We start from the raw sequence: 27791 nt of genomic DNA, 5'->3' as shown, positions 1-27791 counted from the left end.
CACTGGTTTGTGGACAACAGCACTTCTGAAATGCATCGCCCTCCCCATAGTTCCGACTTGAACCCAATGGAACACCATTGGGATAAATTAGAACGTCTATTTCACTCCAGATCCCAGTGCCAGACATCCCTACCTTCTCTGGTTTTTTTTCTGCCATTCTTGAACATAATTCCAGACATCTCTCTGAAAGTGTCCCTAGGAAAGTTTAAGCCATCGTCATAGAGGCCAACGGTGGACAGAATCCACGTTAATGTCCAGTAACAGGTGTGTGCGTCTCTGAGACACCTACGAAGGCAATAAATTTTAGAAATCGATCTTGTAATTAGTTAAACCCTTTCACGCATGTATAATGTGTGAAGAAAGAGTTATTACGCCGATGTGTGTCGCCTCTGACTTTTATTTAAGACGTGGTGAACACACTGCGTAAAACTGAGACAAAATGAGAAACCGTCGACAGTGCGGTCCGCTGAGCTGGCCCCGGAGAGCAGGCGTACGCACCTCGTCGAGGACGGCGCGCTCGCCGGAGAGCACGATGCGCTCGCCGAGGTCCGGGGAGACGTGCAGCGCGACGCACTCGTAGTGCAGGCCCGGCTGCAGCGCGCCGCTGTTGTGGCAGCAGCCCGGGTCGTCGGCGCAGCCGCCCACGCCGCCCCCACCGCCCCCGCCGCGGTCCCTGCCGCCGCCCAGCGCCTGCGGGCTCGCCGCCGCCGCTGCCGCCGCCGCCGCCGCCGCTGCTTTCTTCTGGCGCTCCTTGCGCAGCTGCTCCAGCTGCCTCACCATGGCTGCAACATCGCAAGGGGCACTGTGTCACACAACGACCACGTCATGGAGTTGAAGGAAAATTTTACACATCGAAATGAACACAACTTTACCTGATTACTAATTGATTACCCTGCGCTGACCGAATATATACTTATTCCATTCTTCTATTAGTCCATCTCCTCCTTCGTCCTGTCCATCTCTACCACTCCATCTCCTCCTGCCCCTCTCTCTGTCCATTCCTTCCTATGCCTCTCTATGTTAATCTTTTCCTCTCCCTCCCCTCTGTCCGTCTGCTCCTCCCCCCTGTCTATCTCCTCATCCCCTCTCTAATTCCATCTCTTCCTTCCCCTCTCTTTTCAGTCTCCTCCTCCCCTCTCTTTTCAATCTCCTCCACCGTCATGCATGATGCGGCAGTTTCTCACGCATCTCAATGTTTATGACTTCATAGCTCCTCAATTAGGTGTCGTACTACGATATATTATTGTAGGCACATTTAGCAAAATTGTTCAAATGGCTCTGAGCACTATGGGACTTGACTTCTGAGGTCATCAGTCCACTAGAACTTCAAACTACTTAAACCTAACTAACCTAAGAACATCACACACATCCATGCCTGAGGCAGGATTCGAACCTGCGACCGTAGCGGTCGCGCGGTTCCAGACTGTAGCGCCTAGAACCGCTCGGTCACTACGGCTGGCCCACATTCAGCACTCAAATGTTTTTTATTCCAGTATTTGATCTCAATATCAATTCTTTTGACGATGACCGGTTTCAGTCAGTAATGACCATCCTCAGATCTTTTCTACACCATGTCCTAAACTGATAAGACCGTAATGGTATCGTCAAAACATATAAATATACTCAGCACAGCATCGTCACATAGATCTAAAATAAGGTGTAGAATAGGTCACATCGTCCACACAGTCATTTTTACAACTGGCCCCAGCTGGTGAGACATCTGGTGAGACATTCAGCAGTATATGTGGATACTGTCTGCAAAATGTGTTACGAATACAATTAGTATTAAAGAAGTAATAAACTAAAACGTCTTGCTTCATGTGGCTGTTTTACTGCATGAACAGTGTAAATTTAATAAAAAATGATTCAAATGGCTCTGAGCACTATGGGACTTAACTGCTGAGGTCATCAGTCCCCTAGAACTTAGAACTACTTAAACCAAACTAACCTAAGGACATCACACACATCCATGCCCGAGGCAGGATTCGAACCTGCGACCGTAGCAGTCGCGCGGTTCCAGACTGTTGCGCCTAGAACCGCTCGGCCACCCTGGCCGGCGTAAATGTGCTAAGCGACAAAATTTTTTCCATTCTTCATTTTGTGGGGGGTCATCAGTGAGAAAAAGTTATTTAGAGGTTTGAAATTTTGAGTAAAATTTTTGGCAAGTCTCCAAGCGCCGTTAGTATCAAACACTGGACTAGGGCATGGTATTGTTGCGAGGTGCGCTACACTGCTTTTTCACCCCCACCCACACCCGTTTGATAGTTGGGTGGTTCTCATACCGACAGAGATTCTTTCCAAACAGTAAATTATATAATCATACAATGTAGGCTTTCACAGCCGGTATTGTCTTCACTTAAAACTTCCGGGCTAATAGGCCGTGGTCGATGTATAAAACTCTCCCCTGACGATTCGTCTCCGACTGCGGGAGACATCCTCCGAGGTAAGCAGTTCGCCGCTTTACCTCGGAGGACGTCTCCCGCAGTCGGAGACGAATCGTCAGGAGAGAGTTTTATACATCGACCACGGCCTATTACCCCGGAAGTTTTAAGTGAAGAGTATATTATATGCGTACCTACTTTGATTTACATCGGTCCAGTGGTTTAGCAAGAGATGTGGGATGTACATGCATACAAATGTATGTATGCATGGAACAGATAACTGACCCCTTTCTTCCCCGAATGCGATTTAACATTTAGACAGACAAATAACACAGTTGAACGGATTCGTGATATCGACAAGAACTATTCTCAAGACTGGTTACGAGAAATCGCATTACATTTCTTGAATATTTCGCCAGTGCGCCATGGGATGTGCGTCAAAGTGATCACTTTCTAGAATGTGTGTGGAGTGGCATATGAGACCATCAGGTTCTAAGCATTTTACGTTAATATTTCTTCGTCATTTTTCCATTAAAATTTAAATGTACACTGATGAAAAATTTGTCATGCAACTAAGAACATCAATAAAACAATATTTATGTATACAATGAAGTAGGATGAACGCAAGATTAAAGTTGTAAGTGATTTCGGGATAAATATACACAGCTGGCATCTCGCGGCAACAATGACTTTAGCCTGGCTGGGCATTGCGTCAAACTAAGGCCTGTATTCCATCCTGTTTCAGCTCTACGCAGAGTACGTCTGTCATAGTGGTTGGCGAGTGTTTGCATGCCAGTTTCCCCTAAACCCATAACCAGATGTCTTCAATGAGAAGACTGAGAAACGTCTTGACCAGGGCAGCAGTTGAACACCATCTTTATCGTATTGATCCTGGCGGCACGCCCAACACGGGGTCTTGAAAAATAACGTTAGATCTTAATATGTCAAAAATCAGACCTGCTGTCCAGATTACTGACTATTCTATGCGAACAACAGGTGATTGTGTATGTAGCCAATAACACTCCATACCGTCACTCCTTGTCCTAGGCATGCATGCGTTTGACGAATACAATCTGGGATTGTTCGTCCTCCTCGGAGCCTCCAAACACGGACATGTTCTTGGTGATGCTGATGATGGGACTCATTTGAAAAAAAAAAAAAAAAAAAAAAAAAAAAAAAAAAAAAAAAAAAAAAAAAAAAAAAAGACGTGGTGCCGTTGGGTGCACGACTGTGGACGCGCCTCTCTTTGCTGCTGCGTCAAGAGAACTAGAATTTTACAATAGTCGCCGTACTGACTGCCCATGGTCTTCCACAGGTCGTCCTGCAAACACTATATCTGTCCTCTCAGGTGCTAGTCACGTGGAAGCGTTGAGATCCTGCATGGAGTTGAACATGGCTCTGCTACTGATGATGATGTTTGGTTGTGGGGCGCTCAACTGAGCGGTCATCGGCACCCCTGCAAAGTCCCAATTTTTACACAGTCCAATTTTTTACACAGTCCACTCTAGTCACTGTAACGAATGATGATGACGATGATGAAATGATGAGGGCAACACAAAAACCCAGTCCCCGGGCCGAGAAAATATCCAACCCGGCTGGGAATCGAACGTGGGACTCCATGATCCAGAGGCAGCAACGTTAGCCACTAGGCCACGAGCTCCGGACTGGCTCTGCTGAGCCCACCATTTCTATGTTCGTATGACAATCATAGGATCCCGACCAATATGAGCATCAATATTGCCGTACGAGAAACCACAGTCACGATAGGCCTCGATCTCAATTCCATCAGAATAGGCCTCAGAAGTCCCAGTGGTTCCGACCGACCTTTGTGTCATCCTCAACAAATAGGCGTCACTGGATGTGGGTATGGAGGGTATGTGGTCATCACACTGCTGTCTGGGCCGTTGTCAGTTTCAGGCCACGGTCTAATTGGGACACGTGCTGGTAGAAGTTTATCCTTCTTACACGACGCATGACATGCCCTTCTCACAAATAACTAAAAGTGACTGTGATTTCTGAACGTCAAACCAGCTGAGCAATTTTCCATTCTATACAGAATGTACACAGAGTTTCTCAAACCTACTTGAGCTGTTATGCTGAAATGCTAATCGTCTGCATATCGAAACATGGAGTACACTTCACGCCAATTTGGTATTTGTAGCAAGCCATCTTCATATTGAAGAATATGAGTTTCCACTGTGTTTTACCTAGGATTTGGACACTTTGGCAGTAAAAGTGGAGGACAGAGTTTAAATATGACTATACCTCTGATAAAAACAAAAGGAAACTATACAATAAATTACTGTTCCAAAATCTATATTGCTTTGTTCGATAAGAACAAGGCTACGGAGTGCAGGAGGGCATGTAGGCATGAATACGGGTGGTGCAAGTCTTCCGCCGGCCAGTGATCGAATGCCTTCGCAGTGACGATCAGTGTCCAATCATCAATAAACAAGAAAGAATACAGAATGAAACTGTAAAGTTGATGATAGGGAACATAAATCTTGAAATGACTGGACAGCGTGCTGATGATGATTACTCTGAAATTCATCAGGCTCGTCCCCGGCCTCTACTGCTCTCCTGTTTCTTGTTTTGAGTCCTTACGCTGCTGGTTGCCTCTTAACGCGAGATTCCAACTTCACTGTGCCACAATCTTTCAAAGTGACGCCATACGTCAACCCTTCGCAGCTGGTTAAGTGAGCGGAAGTGCGCCCGGTCCTGGCGCTAGCATGATTGCTTGGATTACATGTGTTTTCATTGTCGTTGTAATCATATCCCACCGTCCAAGAGGTAGCGAAACCTACTCTAAAGATGGCTGCGACGGTGGCGGAATGGCGACATATCCAGTGCTGAACCAACGGGGACGATAGCTGGGAGCAATGTGGAAGCAATGGGTCTGTTGCAACGATCCTGTCGAAATATAGTGTAAAAGCAAATCTAGGAAATGAGCACTAGATTCACAATATGCAGTACTCAGTAGGATTATAATAAAGATGAAGCTTACAGTAATGTTGATTACACCAATAAAATTTAGCCTTACCAGTTCAGGAGCATCTACCTAAAGAGGACTTGCCTCTTTCACAGTTCACACGGTTCAACAAATCTTTAATGAAAGTTGGTCACAATTACAATTTTTGCCGGAGCTGAATTCGAATGGGGAACTGCTGCTTATCGCCACAAGTCGCCACTCACAAATACATTTTATGCACGTCTTTTGCAGCAGATAGGAAAATGAAATTTATCTAAACAAAGCTTCAAATAAGGGCATTTACATCTTTTGAGAGGATGCGGTTCTGGGCCAGTCTCTGCAGCTGTCGGCAAGTACTGCTCTATGTGCGTTCTTCCTTCGCCAGCTGCCATTTAGTGCCAGCCAACGTGGCAGACTGTGTAGAAAATGCACCCCTCATCTTCTCTCTCGTCTAACGTGGCGGGAATGTCTTAAAAAAAATTAATAAAAGCTAGGTTATTAAGAAAATGCTGTAGAATCACTATTCAGTCGGAATGTAATCAGAAACGTAATTTACCAGCTGCAGTATGTAGACAGTCCAGCAGCTTACGTATTTAATCTACACGTTTACTTGACGGTTTCAACTTCGACATTTTCCTTGTCAAATTTAGCAGCCTAAATTTCTCGCCACGTGCAGTGAAATGATTTCGTTCATATGTGGCGTCATGTCCGCACCATAAAGTCACAAAGGAGGCAGGTAGAATCAGCTTTCCCCCAGGATTCGGTTTTACGTTCTATATTCTTTTGATTGTACGTAATGATGTGTCATCTGTTTTGTTCTACTGCAAATACTACACGTACGCTGGTGACCTCGAGTTGTATCTAACTGAAAAACCAATAATCCTGAAGACCGCTATCGAAAATCTCAATAACGACAAGTGGGCACTATCAAAGTGGGCGCAGGATGTGGTGTTAAAGCTCAACTCATCCAAATTTCAGGCGATACTGGTTAGTTAGTCTAGACTCATTAGCCAGAAATATTGGGAATCATTACTATCTTTAACCCTAAATGGGCCAAATTTCAACTTTTTTCCTTCAGCAAAGAGTCTAGGAGTCATAAAAGATGCAAATCTAAATTTGACTGAGCATGTGACTGCAGAAAACATCGCATCTCTCCATGCCCTATAAAAATATAAAAAGCTCTTCCCTCTTGATCTGAAAAATAAACCTGTACAAATACTTATGCTCCCACTTATTGATTACAGCGAAGATATCCTGCAAGGTCTTTCCCAGGTAAGCTCACAGCGCTTGGAACTGGTTACGAATGCCTGTTCCACCCTTGAAGTTTTGAAAGTGGGGGCTAGACTTATTTCCGGTTTACAAGACCGGTGTTTTCTTTAAGCTATTAAAACTAATGTTTATATGCTTTAGTTCGTTATATCTGTGATGTCCGACCAACTCTCTGAACGTATTTCACCATCATAAGCACAGCTATCATGGCTGAGTGCAGACAAGCGCAGTAGCAGGAACCCGACTTTGGAACAACCTCCTGCATTATATTGGAGAACTAAGTAACATCTCCAGCTTCAGAAGACAGTTAATGACGCATCTTGTAAAGCAACAAAACGGATTACCATTGCGCCTGTACGCATTCGTTATCCGTATGTTATATATTCTTCCTTCAAACCAGATCTTCCTCACTTACCAGAATACTTATCTGGTGCAGTCTCCTTAAATTTCGTTTCCCCAGAACTCCCTATATCATAAAACATCTGTTTGTATACCTACAAATCATTTTTATATCTGCCATTATCGTTATCGCGCCACCCCACACGTACAAAATTGCTATAGAGTGACTCCAGGAACACTATTCTGGATTTAAGCACTTCTAAATGTTCAAATGTGTGTGAAATCTTATGGGACTTAACTGCTAAGGTCATCAGTCCCTTAGCTTACACATTACTTAATCTAAATTATCCTAAGGACAAACACACACACCTATGCCCGAGGGAGGACTCGAACCTCCGCCGGGACCAGCCGCTCAGCCCATGACTGCAGCGCCTCAGACCGCTCGGCTAATCCCTCGCGGCTTAAGCACTTCTCCTGGCCACCAAACTCCCCAGACATGAACATTATTGAGCATATCTGGGATGCCTTGCAACGTGCTGTTCAGAAGAGATCTCCACCCCTTCCTAGTCTTACGAATTTATGGACAGCCCTGCAGGATTCATGGTGCCAATTCTCTCCAGCACTACATCAGACATTAGTCGAGTCCATGCCACATCGTGTTGCGGCATTTCTGCGTGCTCGCGGAGGCCCCACAAGAAATTAGGCAGGTGTACCAGTTTCTTTGGCTCTTCAGTACTACAAGTACTGCCAATATTAATTTCAGTAGTTCATAGACGCCGGCCGCTGTGGCCGAGCGGTTCTAGGCGCTTGAGTCCGGAGCCGCGCTGCTGATACTGTCGCAGTTTCGAATCCTGCCTCGGGCATGGATGTTTGTGATGTCCTTAGGTTAGTTAGGTTTAAGTAGTTCTAAGTCTAGGGGACTGATGACCTCAGATGTTAAGTCCCATGGTGTTTAGAGCCATTTGAGTTCATAGACGGTATTATTTACGCACATTGCCATTTGAGACACCCAAACCATTTTAATACTATTTGTCGTATTAAAATTGATATTGCTTAGGTACCTATGATGTAAAGAATGGACCGTATGTGTGAAACTTCAGTCCGATGTACATGAGGGCCTGATGGTCTTAATCGATCAGGTTAAATAAATAAATGTATGAATACAGGGAACATCAGATCTCAGCACGTATGGTGGTGACCGCAGGTAGAAGTATTACATATTTTACGGTCAAAATTATTATTCTTTGTGTTTAATTAAGATTAAGTGGTCGTGATCCTCAGATACTTGGAAATGAGCTGTAGTCTTAAAGACGCCGTAATAGGAAAACGTTTCTGCCATTAGCATTACTGACTGGCGGATAAGAGGCAATTAATTTGAAGACGACGAGCAGGCCGCATCAGCTGCCGGGAGTGGCCAGAAGACATTCTTGGCTGTAATTATTTTGGAAGCAGTGTACGGAGGAAACGCTAACGACAGCAATAACTGTTCGAGTGAGAGCGGTCTTACCACAACGAATAAAACGTTCTGCACATAAAGCCTTGTTCTCAGGGCGAGCTAAGACTGGATGCTGGGCTTTAGAGTGGAACTTACTTTCTGCTGCGTACATATGAAGTAGAAACACATCTATACTTTTCTCGAGCAACGAATTACAACTCTGTATTTGTAGCGCTACTCTTTAACCAAACCGATTGAGGTGGAAAACTGGTTACGGCACCACAACCTCATACAGAAGGAGCGGCTTCCACACACCTGCCTGCGAGCCACATTTAGGTTTAATATGGAAGCTGGGACGGTTCCTTTAAAAAAGTAGCAGCCGATTTCCTCTCCGGACTTCTTCAATCTAAAACGTGTATAATATCTCTGACGACGCCACTGTTCATATCCCTTTCCGTTTTCGCTGGGCCAGAAAAGAATTTTTGGGCAGCTAACGAGTAAAAATCATTTTCCTGACATTGTCATAGTTAAGTCGTAGCAGAACAAATTATGACACTACTTAGGCGCAAGTTTGAACTACTATACGACCAACATGGACCGACGAACATTATACACTGTGTTACCAAATCTAACGAGGGGATGGTGGTCAGCTTAAATCACTGTTCAGCCGTCCCAGTTTAGACTATTCGTATTTCCTTAAATCATTACTGGCGAATGTCGTGGCGGTTCCTTCTCTCCACACTGTCGTAGAAGAGAGCTGTCGTCCGTTTCTGATCACTTACATCTCTACGGAATGCTAAAACCCCGTTTTAAAACTGTTTCGAAGATCTGGTAACCAACGTTCTTGAACCAACGGGATGTAATTTTGCGATTACTATTGACGTAATGACTTCTCAAACAAGTCATCCGAGATCCATTTATTGAGAGTGGTGGATTACTTTCTGGTGTTTCTACGTAATGCCAATATGTATGAATAATTTGAAATGAATAATTTGTAAGAGATGGTATTCATAACGACAATATTCTACTTTCTCTACTCAAGAATACTGGTCAATAATGTCACTTTATCATATTACAATGAAAGTGTAAATCTGTCAACTAAATACGCTGGATATTTGACTCACGGTGCTTCTTATTTTAGTAAATATCTGTTGTATTACGCGACTTCACGACTGTGCTTGTCCTACTCACAAGATCACTCGTTTCTTCTTGGACGTTTCAAAATCGATATATGCAGTCCTGATATGGCAAAAACATCTAAAAATTGTCTTGTGACGGAAATAAAAAGTGTGTTATATGTTGCGCTGGGGGTAAGAAGAGAGCAGGTTTTGTTACAGTATCTAGAAGTGTTAAAAATAATGCTTGTAGAAGAGTCACCACGACGAACAACTCAGCGATGACACAGAGTTAGCTGACTATTTCTCTGAAGGAAAAGTGGCGTATCCAGTTTCGAAGTCCGATGGGAAAATACAGTTGTGAATGCCGTGTTACATCTAAATCTACATGATTACTTTGCAATTCACAGTTAAGTGCCTGGGAGAAACCCTCTTGGGCCCAGCCTCGCATGGAATGGTGCTCTCCTGTTTTACTATACAGCTACTTATGTAGCTATGGGGACAATAAATGTAAAGTGGTCGCCATCTCATTATATGTACCTCAGCTTACACTGACGTCTTAGAGGTATGCCTGTGAAAAACGATCTGCCACATCCTGTCTGTTTTAGAAGTGTAACAAGCAGTACGAATCACGGCGCAGTTTGGCAATACTATTACGTTATGAGATCACTCTCGGGGAAGAAAGTATCCCTTAAAGGTACAGCTCGGAATATTTGATTCTCAGTTAATAACATCAGACACAACTAGAGTAATAAAAGAATCTTAGGCTATCACGGACTATAATAAGGGAGTGTAGACCACGATAACTTTCCTAGTAGCTTTGGTCAGTTAAAGTAGTAACCACATTACCTGTACATTACTTGTGTTGCATACGTATTAGGCGTTTCCTCCTAACGATGGTCTTACTCGGTTCATCTAAAAATCGAAAGCGGTGAAGCGTCTACAAACTCTGACGACATTTTGCTCTACGTGATTATCCACCTGTCTGTTACGTAAAAGTAATCTGTGTTTAAAGCAAAATTGAAATTGTCTAATTTTAATTCAGGTTTTATTCGAAAATTGTTGATTTATGACGTGAAACCGAGGAATGTTTCAGTAAAAATTAAAAAAAGCAATTCAAATTTATGATATAGCGCTATCCCTAGAAACACAACTTCTTCGAAGAAAGGTAAAATAAAAAAAAAAAAAACGCAAAACAAAAATACCCCTTGCTCATCGCTTCAATACTCCGCTACATGTTTCTGTTATTGATGAACAACTTTGGCATTTATCAAGAGTAAGAGGAAACTGTTGCCTTTGACACGATGAAGACTGTTCTGTTGACAACAAAATAACCAGATTTTTTATGTTTTCGCACGTAAACGGTATTTGCAGCAAAAGCAATTGCTTATGTTACATAAAAGCACAGAAGTACCCGCCTCCGCGGCTAATGCTTGCTTGTGAGGTGGCACTAAACCCGGGGGTAAGCTAGTTCGAATCCTGGTGGTGGAAAAAAGGGTAAGGGAAGCGGGAGCGTAAAGTTCCTGATCACCAGACTTTGCGCCAACGTCCTACTTTAAGTACAAAACTTTTCCACGGTGTCTCATGAAGTGAGGGCGCGTGACGCTGCTGATGGTGATCCGTCCGTCGGATGGAGAGATTAAGCTAGGCGGCCCCCTCGGTGCTATTCGGGAGAAGTAGGCTATGTGTCGGCACAGGGTATCATCCTCTACCTTTTCTCATCATCATCATCATCATCATCGTCATACAACACAAATATTACATTACACACACCCACACACACCCACCCACCCACCCACCCACACACACACACACACACACACACACACACACACACACACACACACACGCGCACGCACGCACACGCACGCACACGCACGACCGAAATGAATTGTGTAACAGTCTTACGACATGTGCATGAATATACACTCCTGGAAATTGAAATAAGAACACCGTGAATTCATTGTCCCAGGAAGGGGAAACTTTATTGACACATTCCTGGGGTCAGATACATCACATGATCACACTGACAGAACCACAGGCACATAGACACAGGCAACAGAGCATGCACAATTTCGGCACTAGTACAGTGTATATCCACCTTTCGCAGCAATGCAGGCTGCTATTCTCCCATGGAGACGATCGTAGAGATGCTGGATGTAGTCCTGTGGAACGGCTTGCCATGCCATTTCCACCTGGCGCCTCAGTTGGACCAGCGTTCGTGCTGGACGTGCAGACCGCGTGAGACGACGCTTCATCCAGTCCCAAACATGCTCAATGGGGGACAGATCCGGAGATCTTGCTGGCCAGGGTAGTTGACTTACACCTTCTAGAGCACATTGGGTGGCGCGGGATACATGCGGACGTGCATTGTCCTGTTGGAACAGCAAGTTCCCTTGCCGGTCTAGGAATGGTAGAACGATGGGTTCGATGACGGTTTGGATGTACCGTGCACTATTCAGTGTCCCCTCGACGATCACCAGTGGTGTACGGCCAGTGTAGGAGATCGCTCCCCACACCATGATGCCGGGTGTTGGCCCTGTGTGCCTCGGTCGTATGCAGTCCTGATTGTGGCGCTCACCTGCACGGCGCCAAACACGCATACGACCATCATTGGCACCAAGGCAGAAGCGACTCTCATCGCTGAAGACGACACGTCTCCATTCGTCCCTCCATTCACGCCTGTCGCGACACCACTGGAGGCGGGCTGCACGATGTTGGAGCGTGAGCGGAAGACGGCCTAACGGTGTGCGGGACCGTAGCCCAGCTTCATGGAGACGGTTGCGAATGGTCCTCGCCGATACCCCAGGAGCAACAGTGTCCCTAATTTGCTGGGAAGTGGCGGTGCGGTCCCCTACGGCACTGCGTAGGATCCTACGGTCTTGGCGTGCATCCGTGCGTCGCTGCGGTCCGGTCCCAAGTCGACGGGCACGTGCACCTTCCGCCGACCACTGGCGACAACATCGATGTACTGTGGAGACCTCACGCCCCACGTGTTGAGCAATTCGGCGGTACGTCCACCCGGCCTCCCACATGCCCACTATACGCCCTCGCTCAAAGTCCGTCAACTGCACATACGGTTCACGTCCACGCTGTCGCAGCATGCTACCAGTGTTAAAGACTGCGATGGAGCTCCGTATGCCACGGCAAACTGGCTGACACTGACGGCGGCGGTGCACAAATGCTGCGCAGCTAGCGCCATTCGACGGCCAACGTCGCGGTTCCTGGTGTGTCCGCTGTGCCGTGCGTGTGATCATTGCTTGTACAGCCCTTTCGCAGTGTCCGGAGCAAATATGGTGGGTCTGACACACCGGTGTCAATGTGTTCTTTTTTCCATTTCCAGGAGTGTATTTCCAGGTGTTCTGGGGGCTTGACCTTCCCGTTTGATGCATTCCTTCATCTCGTTTTCTGAGATATTATGGCGTCGCACGAGATATCACTCGCCGACGACGATCAAATCCAGCTTGAGGGACAAATTACACGCGGTACTGCACCACTGATTAGAAAGGAAGCGTATTGGCTTGGTGCATAAGTTCGTAGTGATTTCCATTCTTTTAATAAACGCAACAGATATTCTTCTTCACAATTTACGACAGGCTGCCTCCGCTGGAGTATATTTTAGTTTCCGCGATTGTAGAAATCACGTGGTTTTGATGCGATGAACTTGTCCAGCAATGTTCGGAGTGCGTTTTCATCCTTAAAGAAAGTTGCTTGAAGGCTGTTAGATAGAGAGCGGAAAAGGTGAAAATCTGAGGGCGGAAGTTTAGGTGAATAGCGTGGATTTGGAATGATTTACCAACGCAACTCGTGTATAGTGTTTTTTGTCAGTCTGCCGGAATGGTCCCGGGTGTTATCGCGGAGCAGCATCACTTCACGGAGTGTTCCTTGTCGTTGTTGTTGGATTGCGTCTGCAGGGCGTCTCAGTTGTTGGCAATAAATGTCAGTGCTGATGGTAGTGACATTCGGGGGAGCAATTCGCAGTACGCCACAATGTCGCTGTCCCACCAAATGCATAACATTATCTTTTGTAGATGGCCGTAGGTCTTTTATGGGGTGTTGCGCTTTGTTTCGACTCGGACATTCCTTTCTTTTCCTTCTGTTAGCGTCAAAACACCATTTCCCGTCCCCAGTAACGATACAAGATAGGAATGATCAGTGTTGTCCACGAGCCAACTGATGTCGAGCAAGCACTGATACACATACGGCAACACACCGATTTTTTGTGATTTTGGCTTAGAGCGTGCGATACCCATAAAAGTGCTTTGTGAATCTTCCCAGCTGCATGCAAATGTCGCACGATGGTAGAATGATCACAGTTGGTCACGTTTGCCAATTCCCAAGTACACTGACTTGAACCCTTCGTTGATTAATGTGTTTAAACTATCGTCATCAAACCTCAAAGGCCTTAGGAAACGTGGAGAGTATCCAGTATAAAAACAGTCCTCCTTAAAGCGAGAAAACCATTTTGTTTCCCTGCTCTGGCAGAAGGCATTATACCCATAGACGGGGAAAATGTTTCTGGCTGTTACCGCTGCTGTTACCCCTCTATTGATCTCAGACTAAGAATATATCAGAAATGTTCCTATTTTCCCACTTGGCACTCCATTTTATAGCGTCCAAGCTCCACTCACTATCTATAAATGACAAAATAACAGTGCTTAAACTCAAATACCAACAGTGAACTACAAATAAAAAAAATGACCATCGATAAATAAATTCATAGAAACTTCTACTGGAATACCAAGCCGGCCGGAGCGGCCGAGCGGCTGTAGGCGCTACAGTCTGGAACCGCGCGACCGCTACGGTCGCAGGTTCGAATCCTGCCTTGGGCGTGGATGTGTGTGATGCCCTTAGGTTAGTTAGGTTTAAGTAGTTCTAAGTTCTGGGGGACTGATGACCTCAGAAATTAAGTCCCATAGAGCTCAGAGCTATTAGGAATACCAAAATGGAAAACAAAAAAGCTACGAAGTTATGGACCAATCAAATAACAACACACAACGAAGTCGGACAATGTGTCGTTATTATGTCTATTACCAGCTGGTTCAGTTAATTGTGATTGAAACTAGTCACTTCAAGCGAAGTTTCTTGGAAAACTGGTTGGCGTCATGGCGCAGGAATTTCAACCACACAGAAAAAAGGTAACAGTATAATAAGGCTCATTGTTAGCGGCCATTACGGGGAGCCCGGCCGTGAGTAACGCACATAAAAGCGAGAGAACAAAAGTGCTAGGGAGCAGTGGCGGTGCGCGAGGCGTGGCTGTCGGCGGGAGGTGTGAGCAAGACGTCAGCCGGCCGGGGCGGCCCAGTTTATTGCGGCCGGCTCGCTGCTGCGGAGATAGGCGGCGTTATAAACCAATTTACGCTCGGCGGGCCTGAGTAATTGGCGGTGATAAGGGCGCGCGCGAAGCTCCGCGTGGCGGCCCGCTCCGTGGCGATTAGTTCGTTATTCGGCGGCGCCGATTTATTGTGCACGCGCGCTTCTAAATCGCGATGGCTGCCGCGCTGGCGGGCGGCGCGAGGCGCGAGGTTCGCTAATCGCGCCATCGCCGCCCGCGCAGACTTACGAGGCCGCCGCCGGCGTTAATTGGCAGCGCAGCCCGCCGCCAGCTCGCGAATCTCTGCAAACAGCCGACTTGCGGGAAATCACCACTCTGCGACAACGACCGGGTAAACACGGGCGGAAAGGCTGTTAAAGAACTGCAAAACACGTTACATGCTCGCGCATTATGATCCACTTGCAGAGTGAAAACGTTGTGTGTAGGATTCGGTACGGATTCCGCAAACAGCGATCGCGTGGAGAGTAGCTCGTTCTGTTCGTCCAAGACAGCCAGAAGGCAGTAGAAAGCACCGCCCGGATTGATGCCGCGTTGACTGTTTTCCGCACTGTCACCTGATGAACAAAATTCGAACATAAGGAACATCAGACCGGCTTTGTGATCGGATTGATGAGTTCCTAGCAAAATAAACCTAGCAACCTAGCATTTCATTTCTAACGAAGAGAGAAGTTGAGACGAAGGAGAAGCTATGAGTCTACCCGAGCAATGTAGCAATTTTATAGCGCTTTCCTTTTCCTTTATTGAGTTTCGATTCCCCCAAAAGGGGGCGGGCTGGCAGCAGCTTAGTACGCCGCTCTTCACCCTACAGAATTTTTAAAACATAAGAAGAAGATAATAAACAGTAAAAGCAGGCGATAAAAACGATGACTTAAATTGTAAAATGGCGGAAAATTGAGGAAGTTAAAACATAAAACGTAGAGTTGGCGATGCTACTAAAATACACAGGAAGCAGACAGGTAAAATAATAGACAGACAATTAAAAAACAAACACAGCGACAGTCTGCTTTCTGTTGGCAAGAGATACAAAAATCACACCCAGCGACAGTACGGTTTTTGTTCGCAACACTTTGGAAAAGACGCACAACACTTAACACTCACTTGAAACACTGCACTAAAAAGTTAGCACGAAGATGACACACCACAGCCAAGGGCAGATGGGGGGGGGGGGGGGGGGCGGGGGACCTGGAAAGATGAGGGGGAAAAAAGGGGGAAGGAGAGAAGAAACGAAGTGGGGGGTGGGGGACCGACGGAGGGAGAGAACTCATAAGGGGGGGAGATGTTATAGCGCTATTCCGGTCGACAAAATATGCAAATGACCTGATGGGTAACGTGGGAAGATCTGTGAGAATGGTGTTGCTGCGTATACATAAGTCACAAGACTAAAAGCATGTAGTGAAATTCAGAAAGACCTGCAGTAAATCGATGCTTGGTACAAGGGTTGGCAGTTGAACCGCAACAAAGACAAATATAACGTGTTGTGTGTAAATACACTATGTGATCCAAAGTATCCCGACACCTCGCTGAAAATGACTTACAAGTTCGTGGCGTCCTCCATCGGTAAGGCTGGAATTCAGTATGGTGTCGGCCCACCCTTAGCCTTGATGACAGCTTGCACTATCGGAGGCATACGTTCAATCAGGTGCTGTAAGATTTGTTGGGGAATGGCAGCTTATTCTTCACCGAGTGCTGCAGTGAGGAGAGGTATCGATGTCGGTCGGTGAGGCCTGGCACGAAGTCGGCGTTCCAAAACATCCCAAAGAAGTTCTGTAGGATTCAGGTGAGGACTCTGTGCAGGCCAGTCCATTACAGGGATATTACTGTCGCGTAACAACTCCGCCACAGGCCGTTCATTATGAACAGGTGCTCGATTGAGTTGAAAGATGCAATCGCCATCCTCGAATTGCTCTTCAACAGTGGGAAGCAAGAAGGTGCCTAAAACATCAATGTAGGCCTGTGATGTGATAGTGCCACGCAAAACAACAAGGGGTGCAAACCACCTCGATTAAAAACTTGACCACACCATAACGTCACCGCCTCCGAATTTCACTCTTGGCACTTCACATGCTGGCAGATGACACTCACCGGCATCGTCACACCCACACCCTGCCATCGGATCGCCACATTGTGTACCGTGCGTGATTCTTCACTCCACACAACGTTTCTCCACTGTTCAATCGTCCAATGTTTGCGCTCCTTACACCAAGCGAGGCGTCGTCTGGCATTTACCGGTATGATATGTGGCTTATAAGCAGCCGCTCGACCATGAAATGCAAGTTTTCTCACCTCCCGCTTCACTGTCATAGTACTTGCAGTGGATCCTGATGTAGTTTGCAATTCCTGTTTGATGGTCTGGATAGATGTTTGCCCTCTTCAACTGTCGGCGGTCACTGTCAGTGAATAGACGAGGTCGGCCTGTACGCTTTGGCGCTTCCACTTCACTACCACATCGGAAACAATGGACCTAGGGATATTTAGGAGTGTGTAAATCTGGCGTACAGACGTATGACACAAGTGACACCCAATCACCTTACCACGATCTAAGTCCGTAAATTCCGCGGAGCTCCCCATTTGCTCTCTCGCGACGTCAAATGACTACTGAGGTCGCTGATATGGAGTACCTGGCAATAAGTGGCAGCACAATGCACCTAATATGAAAAACGCATGTTTTTAGGGGTGTCCGGATACTTTTGATCACATAGTGTAGCAAGAATGACCAGTTACTGTACTATTACACAGGTGCTAGGCGCAGGTAGGCAACCACTTGGTACACCTCCGGTGCCAGTTGTCTTAATGCAGCCACGCAGCACTACTTCGAAGGTTCCCTCTGTGAAAGCACATTGTTAAAATCCTCAATAAATGTGGGAAGAGGAGGGCGGGGTGCCACCGAAGTTATTGCCGAACTGGTGGCTTTAGAGAGACGCTTTGAAGTTCTACTCACTCAGCTATCAATGTTGGACAGAATTTTGATGAAATTTAATGCTAATGGGACATCATTAACACACTTTATACGTCATATGAACTTCTGTGTTGCGGCCTTTTTTTTCGTACGCATTGACACTTTGAATTTTTGAAGCTCAAAAAAATGGTTCAAATGGCTATGAGCACTATGGGACTCAACTGCTGTGCTCATCAGTCCCCTAGAACTTAGAACTAGTTAAACCTAACTAACCTAAGGACATCACACACATCCATGCCCGAGGCAGGATTCGAACCTGTGACCGTAGCGGTCTCGCGGTTCCAGACTGCAGCGCCTAGCACCGCACGGGCACTTCGGCCGGCAATATTTGAAGCGTCGACGGGCCCGAGGACGACGTCGCATGGGCGCCACACTTTTGCACCGTTACAGAAGAAGGTTGTTGGCAGCTTTGAGAGAAATATCAAATTTATGTTGCGCAATGGGATATAATTACTGGGTTTCGAAAGAGTGATCCTTTAATTCTGCTGGGCAGTGTAACTAGCGGTCAGTAGTCCCATCATTTGCTACCGCGACTAGACCTCGGCGATTACGTAGCACTAATAATCATTAAAGAAAGAGAGAACACATTGCCAGGATCACATTTTCACCTTCCAGATACTTTGCAAAATGTGAGGGAACTAGAAAGGATAGATATATTTTTGTAACATTACTTTGGCACTGTTCTTCTGAGACAAAACTGATCTTTTATATTTTCGTCTTTCATTTCAAAGGAAAAACAAACTTTGCTCGAGGCTAACAGAGCATAGTTTCCCTATAAACTTTACAATTAGACGCGGACCTTCAGTATCAAATATTAGCATATTTTCGCGTCATGGATAGTTCAGAAGAACATCAGCACAAGAAATTTATATCGAACGTTCGACGACGTTCTTGAGGACTGTAATGATCTGTGAACGACCTTAAGAACTTGATAATACATTTATTTACCCGAGTTTATTCCGCTTTTTGTTTCTGTTGTGGTTACGTCTGATAGACAACGGAAGTTTATAAAACGTTACCTTTTACTTTCAATAGTAATTCGGAATACTGTGTGCAATATTGCAGTCAAATTGAGGGATCGAGCAAAGATTTTTGAAAGTGTGATCCCAGCCATTTATACCTTCCCAACAAAACTACTTTTTAGCATGTGTAATAATTCCGGGAATCTGGTACACGTTATTGATGCAGCGATGTTCCATTAAGCAAAAACACCCGTCCTTTAGGACGCCCAAAGTTGTTAAAGAAATGTAAATTTATTCGAGCGTATAGGAGCTTAAATTAAAAATTTACATAATACACTCCAGCAGCGGCCATCGCTACGGCGGTTACCTAGTAACGTACCGGACGAAGTGGAGCGAACCACGGGGAAGAGCACGCAAACGTGTGTACTCATTAATGTCTGGAGACGCTAATGCTGTCCGTGTTGCCAGCACGCCTGTCATCGAACTGTTCCCGTCACGGAAGTCTGGCCACTGGTTACCTGTGATTCCGTAATCGTACCCGTCAGCGCATGCGCATTAGCACGTGCCACGGAGCGCTCACGCAACGCAGCCGTAATATTCGGAGCAGCTTAGCATGATACCGTGTGGCAATATTGGCTTTAGGATAAATCGGAACAGTCATGTCGATCTCCTGTGCCCAAGTAGTTATCCTTCACAATGAGAGGCATGTTACGTCTGGCGTACACTCTAGGTTTTTGGGGAATTATTTGATAGATTAAGATACCGGTGTATGAATAACGGTGAAAATTGGAGTACTGTGCGTACACACTTGCCGGTATCAGAGACGTGCACTAATAAGAGGGAATATGTTAGCCAACAGCGTAATTCTTTCGTATCTGTTTGTTGTTTATGGTTTGGCGTGCGATACTCGCTAGTTCAAAAAAATCAAATGTGTGTGAATGGGACCGCTGCTAAGGTCATGAGTCCCTAAGCTTACACACTACTTAACCTAAATTATTCTAAGGACAAACACACACACCCGTGCCCGAGAGAGGACTCGAACCTCCGTCGGGACAAGCCGCACAGTCCATGACTGCAGTGTCTGAGACCGCTCGGCTAATCCCACGCGGCTGCTCGCTTTTGTGTGTGTGTGTGGGGGGGGGGGGGGGGGGGGGCGCTCGCGACAAGTATTAAAACTCTATGAAACTTGCATCATACATAGAAAGAACCGCTGCATAATAGCACAGAAGGTAGCCAATTCAGAGGCGTACTGCTAGATTGATTTGTCACCTGTGTGTTCAATCAACACTTGAATATTACGGGGATGCTTCGTGAACTCAAACGGAAATGTCTGGAGGGAAAACGTTTCTCTTTTCACGAAACAGTACACAAAAAACTTAGAGATCCGGCATCTGTGGCTGACCGAGAAGATTTCTACTGCCGGCAACGTGCACGTAGCAGGATAAAAAAAAATTAAGAGACGCACGTACGGACGCGTATAAATAGTCGTTTCTCCTTTGCACCATTCGTGAGTGTAACAGGAAAGGGAATGACTCCGCTATACACTGTATGGTGTTTTGCAGAGTATGTATGTAGGTGTAGAGGGAATACACGCATAAGCCTTAAAATTCAGCCCGTTATCTAACGGTAGTGCGAACAGACTGCTCTATGTAATTAGTATTCGGTTGATGAAACTGTAAACTACTCGTAACCTGAGTCCAAGGCAGTCATTTACGTGGCATAACATTGCCACGGCGATTTGAACCTGGAATCATTGTGTGCGTCTCCAGAATGCCTACCGTCAGTTCGGTAACCTAAGGAAGTGTGGGGAGCAGGAGAAGACTACAATGAATAGGCCAGACCCAGGGACGAACAGAGGAAGCAAGTTAAATGGCTGTATAATGCAGTAGTTACGCAGGAATGAAGAGGCTTGAACAGGACTGACCACCGTGAAAAGCTATCTATATTCAACCAGTTTTCCAACCGAATACCGTAACAACAACCTTCTCATCAGTAATCCGATCCACCCATCTAGGCTTCAGCATTCCTGTGCGGTATCACATTTCAGAAGTTTCTCTGGACTGTTTTATCGGCCACGTTTTAATCCGTAGAAGGCTTCACGTCTCCACATAAATACCTCAAGAAAAGACTTATTAACACTTAAATTTATGTTCGATGTTAACAGACTTCGAGTCTTCAGAAACGTTTATCTTGCTGTTTCCAGTCTGTATTTTATATCCCTTTCAGTTAGACCTGCGTCAGTTAATTTTCTGCCAACTACTTTTAGTGTCTCATTTTCTAATCTAATTCGCTCAGCATCATCTGATTTAAGTGGACTGTTTTATTATCCTAGTTTCCCTTATAACCTCTAATCAAGGCACTGTCCACTCCGTTCGTCTGATCTTGCAAATTCCTTCTCATCTCTGATAAAATTACAATATCAGTGAAAAATCTCAAAGCTTTTGTTTCTTCTCCCTGAAATTTAATTCCCTTTTAAAATTTCTACTCGATTTCCTTCACATGTTGCTCATTTGACTGAGTAAATAGCATCATGGATAGGAGCATGTCTCAGTTCCTCCTCAGCTACTCGTTTTCTTTCATGCTATTCGACTCTTGCACGGGAGGTGTTCAATAAGTAACGCAACACATTTTTATCTTGGCCTGTTTCAGTTTTAAAAATGTGGAATTTATCGTGGGATATCGTGAAATATTCCCGCTTCAGCCCCTATAGTTTCATGAAGTGCCGATAGGTGGCTACGCTATACGTAGCCTTCAAAATGGCGTCTGCAACGGAGGTGCGTTCCAAGCAGAGAGCTGTCATTGAGTTTCTTTTGGCGGAAAACCAGAACATCGCAAATATTCATAAGCACTGGCAGAATGTCTACGGAGACCTGGCAGTGGACAAAAGCACGGAGAGTCGTTGGGGCAGGTGACTGTCATCATCGCAACGAGGTCACAATAACTTGCCCGATCTCCCGCGTGCCGGCTAGAGCACGCAGCTGTGCTACGCTCATCTACATCTACATCCAGACTCCGAAAGCCACCTGACGGTGTGTGGCGGAGGGTACCTTGAGTACCTCTATCGGTTCTCCTTTCTATTCCAGTCTCATATTGTTCGTGGAAAGAAAGATTGTCGGTATGCGTCTGTGTGGGCTCTAATCTCTCTGATTTTATCCTCATGGTCTTTTCTCGAGATATACGTAGGAGGGAGTAATATACTGCTTGACTCCTCGGTAAACGTATGTTCTCGAAACTTCAACAAAAGCCCGTACCGAGCTACTGAGTGTCTCTCTTGCAGATTCTTCCACTGGAGTTTATCTATCTTCTCCGTAACGCTTTCGCGATTACTAAATGATCCTGTTACAATGAGCGCTGGTCTCCGTTGGATCTTCTCTATCTCTTCTATCAACCCTATCTGGTACGGATCCCACACTGGTGAGCAGTATTCAAGCAGTGGGTGAACAAGTGTACTGTAACCTACTTACTTTGTTTTCGGACTGCATTTCCTTAGGATTCTTCCAATGAATCTCAGTCTGGCATCTGCTTTACCGACGATTAATTTTATATGGTGATTCCATTTTAAATCAGTCCTAATGCCTACTCCCAGATAATTTATGGAATTAACTGCTTCCAGTTGCTGATGTGCTGTATTGTAATTAAATGACAAAGGATCTTTCTTTCTATGTATTCGCAGCACGTTACACTTGTCTACATTGAGATTAAATTGCCATTCCCTCCACCATGCATCAATTCGTTGCAGATCCTCCTGCATTTCAGTACAATTTTCCATTGTTACAACCTCTCGATATACTACAGAATCATCCGCAAAAAGCCTCAGTGAACTTCCGATGTTATCCACAAGGTCATTTATACATATTGAGAATAGCAACGGTCCTACGACACTCGCCTGCGGCACACCTGAAATCACTCTTACGTCGGAAGACTTCTCTCCATTGAGAATGACGTGCTGCATTCTGTTATTTGGAACTCTTCATGCCAATCACACAATTGGTCAGTCCATATGCTCTTACTTTGTTCATTAAACGATTGTGGGGAACTGTATCAAACGGCTTGCGGAAGTCAAGAAACACGGCATCTACCTATGAACCCGTGTCTATGGCCCTCTGAGTCTCGTGGACGAATAGCGCGAGCTGAGTTTCACACGATCGTCTTTTTCGAAACCCATGCTGATTCCTACAGAGTAGATTTCTAGTCTCCAGAGAAGTCATTATACTCGAACATAATACGTGTTCCAAAATTCTACAACTGATCGACGTTAGAGATATAGGTCTATAGTTCTGGACATCTGTTCGACGTCCCTTCTTGAAAACGGGGATGACCTGTACACTTTTCGAATCCTTTGGAACGCTACGCTCTTCTAGAGACCTACGGTACACCGCTGTAAGAAGGGGGACAAGTTACTTCGCGTACTCTGTGTAAAATCGAGCTGGTATCCCATCAGGTTCAGCGGCCTTTCCTCTTTTGAGCGATTTTAATTGTTTTTCTATCCCTCTGGCATCTATTTCGATATCTACCATTTTGTCATGTGTGCGACAATCTAGAGAAGGAACTACAGTGCAGTCTTCCTCTGTGAAACAGTTTTGGAAAAAGGAATTTAGTATTTCGGCCTTTAGTCTGTCATCCTCTGTTTCAGTACCATCTTCGTCACAGAGTGTCTGGACATTTTGTTTTGATCCACCTACCGCTTAGACATAAGACCAAAATTTCTTAGGATTTTCCGCCAAGTCAGTACATAGAACTTTACTTTCGAATTCGTTGAACGCCTCTCACATAGCCCTCCTAAGGAGATTGGAGAAACGACTTCAGTGTGTTCGTTGCAACAAAAATGTAAACGAGCTTCGCCTTATCTGTGACAACGCAATGCCTCACACCCGTGCACCCCAGAGGAGCTCACAGAACTTCATTGGACTGTTCTCCCTCATCCACGCTACAGACCGGATCTCAGATCTTCGGACTTCCATCGGTTTGGCTCAGTGAAGGACGCGCTCCGCAGGAAGCAGTACGTGGATGATTGGGGGGAGGGCTATTGATGCTCCCAGACGTTGGCTCTGACGTCGACCAATAGAGGGCCCTCCCAGTAAATGGCGCAAGACCGTCGCATTCAATGGATATTTTGGTGAAAAACAGTGCTTTGTAGCCAAAAGAGTGGGGAACTATATGTGTTGCACTGTATGTACATCAACTACTGGCACAAATGTATATCTATCTGCATATTTTATAGCATTAACCAATGTATTACCCCAACCTTTAGGCAGCTAATATATGCAACATGCAATCTTAAGACTCCTTGCCATGTAAATGTTTGCTCTCATATAACCACTCTTTCCTCTCACTCTCTCTCTCTCCCTCTCCCTCTCCCTTTCACTCACTCACACACACACACACACACACACACACACACACACACACACACTTTTTCTCTCTCTCTACCTCTCCTTCTGCCTCCAGCCCCTCACTTCACATCTGTTTGTTAATCCCACTTAAAGAGTGTAATGTATGTATGATTTTACTGTTGTAGCAAATATGATCTTTGTAATTAAAATCTGTAACATTTCACCTAATTGTTATCAATAAGTATGAAGTTTAAGCCATTTTAACATTTCACCTGATTGAATAAACGAGTACGAATGTTTGCTGTTTTAACTTGTCAGAATTGTATTTATATACCACCTGAAGTACACACACACATATTTGACACCTCAAAACAAACACCGCCAAATGCTTAAAGCAATTATTCTGTAATAATGTTATTACGATGTATATTCTTTGCACTTTGTGATTATGTCTTCTCTTCTGGTATACGAACCTTGCACCCAGCTGATTCCAGACGCCATATTTGTTTACAAATGTGGCAGTATACATGTGATGTGTTACGACAGCAAAAGGAACCTGTGGCCACTGAAGGTACTGTAGTTTACTTATTTAATGTTTACCATTAGATACCAGCTAATTTTTCGTCAAAAGTAATCCTAAACCATATTCTGAAATAGTGTCTCGTTTCTCTACTAGGCAGTGCCACAAGTTCCTCCAAAATCGTAACACAACACACACACAAATGTAATACTTACTAATGTAAATCCACCCGATGATGGAGGTTTAAACCTTCGAAACGCATCGTGGAAATAAATAAAACGGTGACTGGTAACAGTGAACTTGTTGTTTCATTTAATTAACTATATGTGTACTGGGATCTGAATAAAACGCCCCTTGTAACTGCAGTATGGTTCCTATACCAGTTGTAGATAACTACAATACTGGCCATTAAAATTGCTACATCAAGAAGAAATGCAGATGATAAACGGGTATTCATTGGACAAATATACTAGAACTGACATGTGATTACATTTTCACACAATTTGGGTGCATAGATCCTGAGAAATCAGTACCCAGAACAACCACTTCTGGCCGTAATAACGGCCATGATACGCCTGGGCATTGAGTCAAACAGAGCTTGGATGGCATGTACAGGTACTGCTGCCCATGCAGCTTCAACACGATACCACAGTTCGAGTAGCGACTGGCGTATTGTGACGAGCCAGTTGCTCGATCACCATTGAAAAAAATGGCTCTGAGCACTATGGGACTTAACTTCTGAGATCATCAGTCGCCTAGAACTTAGAATTAATTAAACCTAACTAACCTAAGGACGTCACACACATCCAAGCCCGAGGCATGAATCGAACCTGCGACCGGAGCGGTCGCTCGGTTCCAGACTGTAGCGCCTATAACCGCACGGCCACTCCGGCCGGCTGGTCACCATTGACCAGACGTTTTCATTGGTGAGAGATCTCGAGAATGTGCTGGCCTGTGCAGCAGTCGAACATTTTCTGTATCCAGAAACGCCCGTACAGGACTGCAACATGCGGTCGTGCATTATCCTGCTGAAATGGAGGGTTTCGCAGGCATCGAATGATGGGTAGAGCCACGGGTCGTAACACATCTGAAATGTAGCTTCCACTATTCAAAGTGCCGTCAGTGCGAACAAGACTTGACCGAGACGTGTAACCCCATTGCACCATAGCATGATGCCGGGTGATACACCAGGATGGCGATGACGAATACACGCTTCCAATGTGCGTTCACCGCGATGTCGCCAAACACGGATGCGGGCATGATGATGCTGTAAACAGAACCTGGATTCATCCGAAAAAATTACGTTTTGCCATTCGTGCACCCAGGTTCGTCGTTGAGCATACCAGCGCAGGCGCTCCTGTCTCTGATCCAGTGTCAAAGGTAACCGTAGCCATGGTCTCCGAGCTGATAGTCCACGCTGCTGCAAACGTCGTCGAACTGTTCGTGCAGATGGTTGTCGTCTTGCAAACGTCCCTATCTGTTGACTCAGGGATCGAGACGTGGCTGCACGATCCGCTACAGCCATGCGGATAAGATGCCTGTCTTCTCGACTGCTAGTGATACGAGGCCGTTGGGATCCAGCACGGCGTTCCGTATTTCCCTGCTGAACCCACCGATTCCATAATCTGTTAACAGCCATTGGATGTCGACCAACGCGAGCAGCAATGTCGCGATACGATAAACCGCAATCGCGATAGGCTACAGTCCTACCTTTATCAAAGTCGGAAACATGATGGTACGCATTTCTCCTCCTTACACGAGGCATCACAACAACGTTTCACCGGGCAACGCCGGTCAACTGCTGTTTGTGTATGAGAAATCGGTTGGAAACTTTCCTCATGTCAGCACTTTGTAGGTGTCGCCACCGGCGCCAACCTTGTGTGAATGCTCTGAAGAGCTAATCATTTGCATATCACAGCATCTTCTTCTTGTCGGTTAAATTTCGCGTCTGTAGCACGTCATCTTGGTGGTGTAGCAATTTTGATGGCTAGTAGTGTAATCGCTCCCTATGTTTTATCGTTGCTACCTTCAGAATTTCAGAACTGCAGCTTGTTGATTACATGAAATGAGCAGAAAAAAGTGGATGCGGAGGGAAGTGCGGTACTCACGTGCGATGTCGAAGTAGCGGGCCTCCTCGAGCAGCAGGTCGATGTCGCTGAAAGTGTCCGGCAGCAGCAGCCGCGAGTTGCGCATGAAGTTGAGGATGTGCCGGAACATGCCGCCGTCGCGGTCGATGAAGTAGTGCTGCTTCAGCGAGTCCAGGACGATCGGGATGCTGCCGTTGAACAGCTTCGCCAGCCGGGACTCGGGGAACCTGCGCGCAGGCATACACACCGAGCGTAACAACAGGCAAGGCACTCGAAGCATTTCAGAGGACATTACTCACACATTTCACACTAAGCAACCTGAATACATCTAGAATGCTTGCAATAAATCTGGCTATTTAACAAAACTGTGTCATGACGTGCTTTTTTCACCTGTGGCGGTTTCATCGAAATGGGTTTATTTTCTCGAATCTGGTTATGTGACTAAGGTGCGGTATCGGAGATAGATTTTCAGAAATCCGGAACGAAAGAAGATGCGTATTTAACGTCTCGTCGAGAATGAGGTCACTGGAGACATATGCATACAAGTCCGAAGGAACATTGCTTCGCACTTCTTAATAACACTGCCACTGCTATTTCGTATTTATTTGCCAATACTGCGTCCTCTTATGTCAATAAATATGTGCTTCCTGGACGGGAATACATGTAACGTACGAGTGCAGGTTGTGACAAGTGGAAATTTGCGTCTGGCCGTGATACGTGCTCGGGTGGCCGAAGCGGTTACGGTGACCGCTTGCGTAAAGCGGGAAATTCGGATTAGAGTCTCGGCTTGGCACAAATTTTCATTGTCGTCATTATTCCAGTGGTTCATATTGGCAACAGCGAATGTATTTCCTGTGTTTCTTGACGACTGTAGTCGCCGAAGTGTACCATACTGCTGTTTCGTGTTTAGGAATTCTGTATCAATACTTATCACCCTCCACGAGCCGAGAGCTCCCAAGAACGTTTGTGGGGTGTGATTGTTTGTTGGTGTGCGTCGCTGGAAAAAGGAGCATGGGGCAAAAGCGCGTCTTCTCGTTGTAAGCTAATGAAGGTCTATTCTTTCTTTTTTTCACGTAATCCGTACGACCAGC

General features: G+C 45.6%; 1 protein-coding gene across 1 annotated transcript in view; it reads right to left on the bottom strand.

Annotated features, from left to right (window-relative positions):
* LOC126187306 (BTB/POZ domain-containing protein Tiwaz) overlaps positions 1 to 27791 on the bottom strand; it is a 191082-nt gene that overhangs the window by 4235 nt on the left and 159056 nt on the right. The window contains exons 3-4 of the mRNA XM_049928304.1: positions 26722 to 26927; positions 499 to 782 (exon numbers count right to left, since the gene is read on the bottom strand). Coding sequence (XP_049784261.1) covers positions 499 to 782; positions 26722 to 26927 — 490 coding nt within the window. The remainder of the gene's footprint in view (positions 1 to 498; positions 783 to 26721; positions 26928 to 27791) is intronic.

Source organism: Schistocerca cancellata, chromosome 1 (genome assembly GCF_023864275.1).
Source record: "Schistocerca cancellata isolate TAMUIC-IGC-003103 chromosome 1, iqSchCanc2.1, whole genome shotgun sequence".
Classification (NCBI taxonomy): Eukaryota; Metazoa; Arthropoda; class Insecta; order Orthoptera; family Acrididae; genus Schistocerca; species Schistocerca cancellata.
The sequence above is the reverse complement of the archived record's forward strand: the minus strand, read 5'-3'. Positions and strand labels throughout refer to the sequence as shown.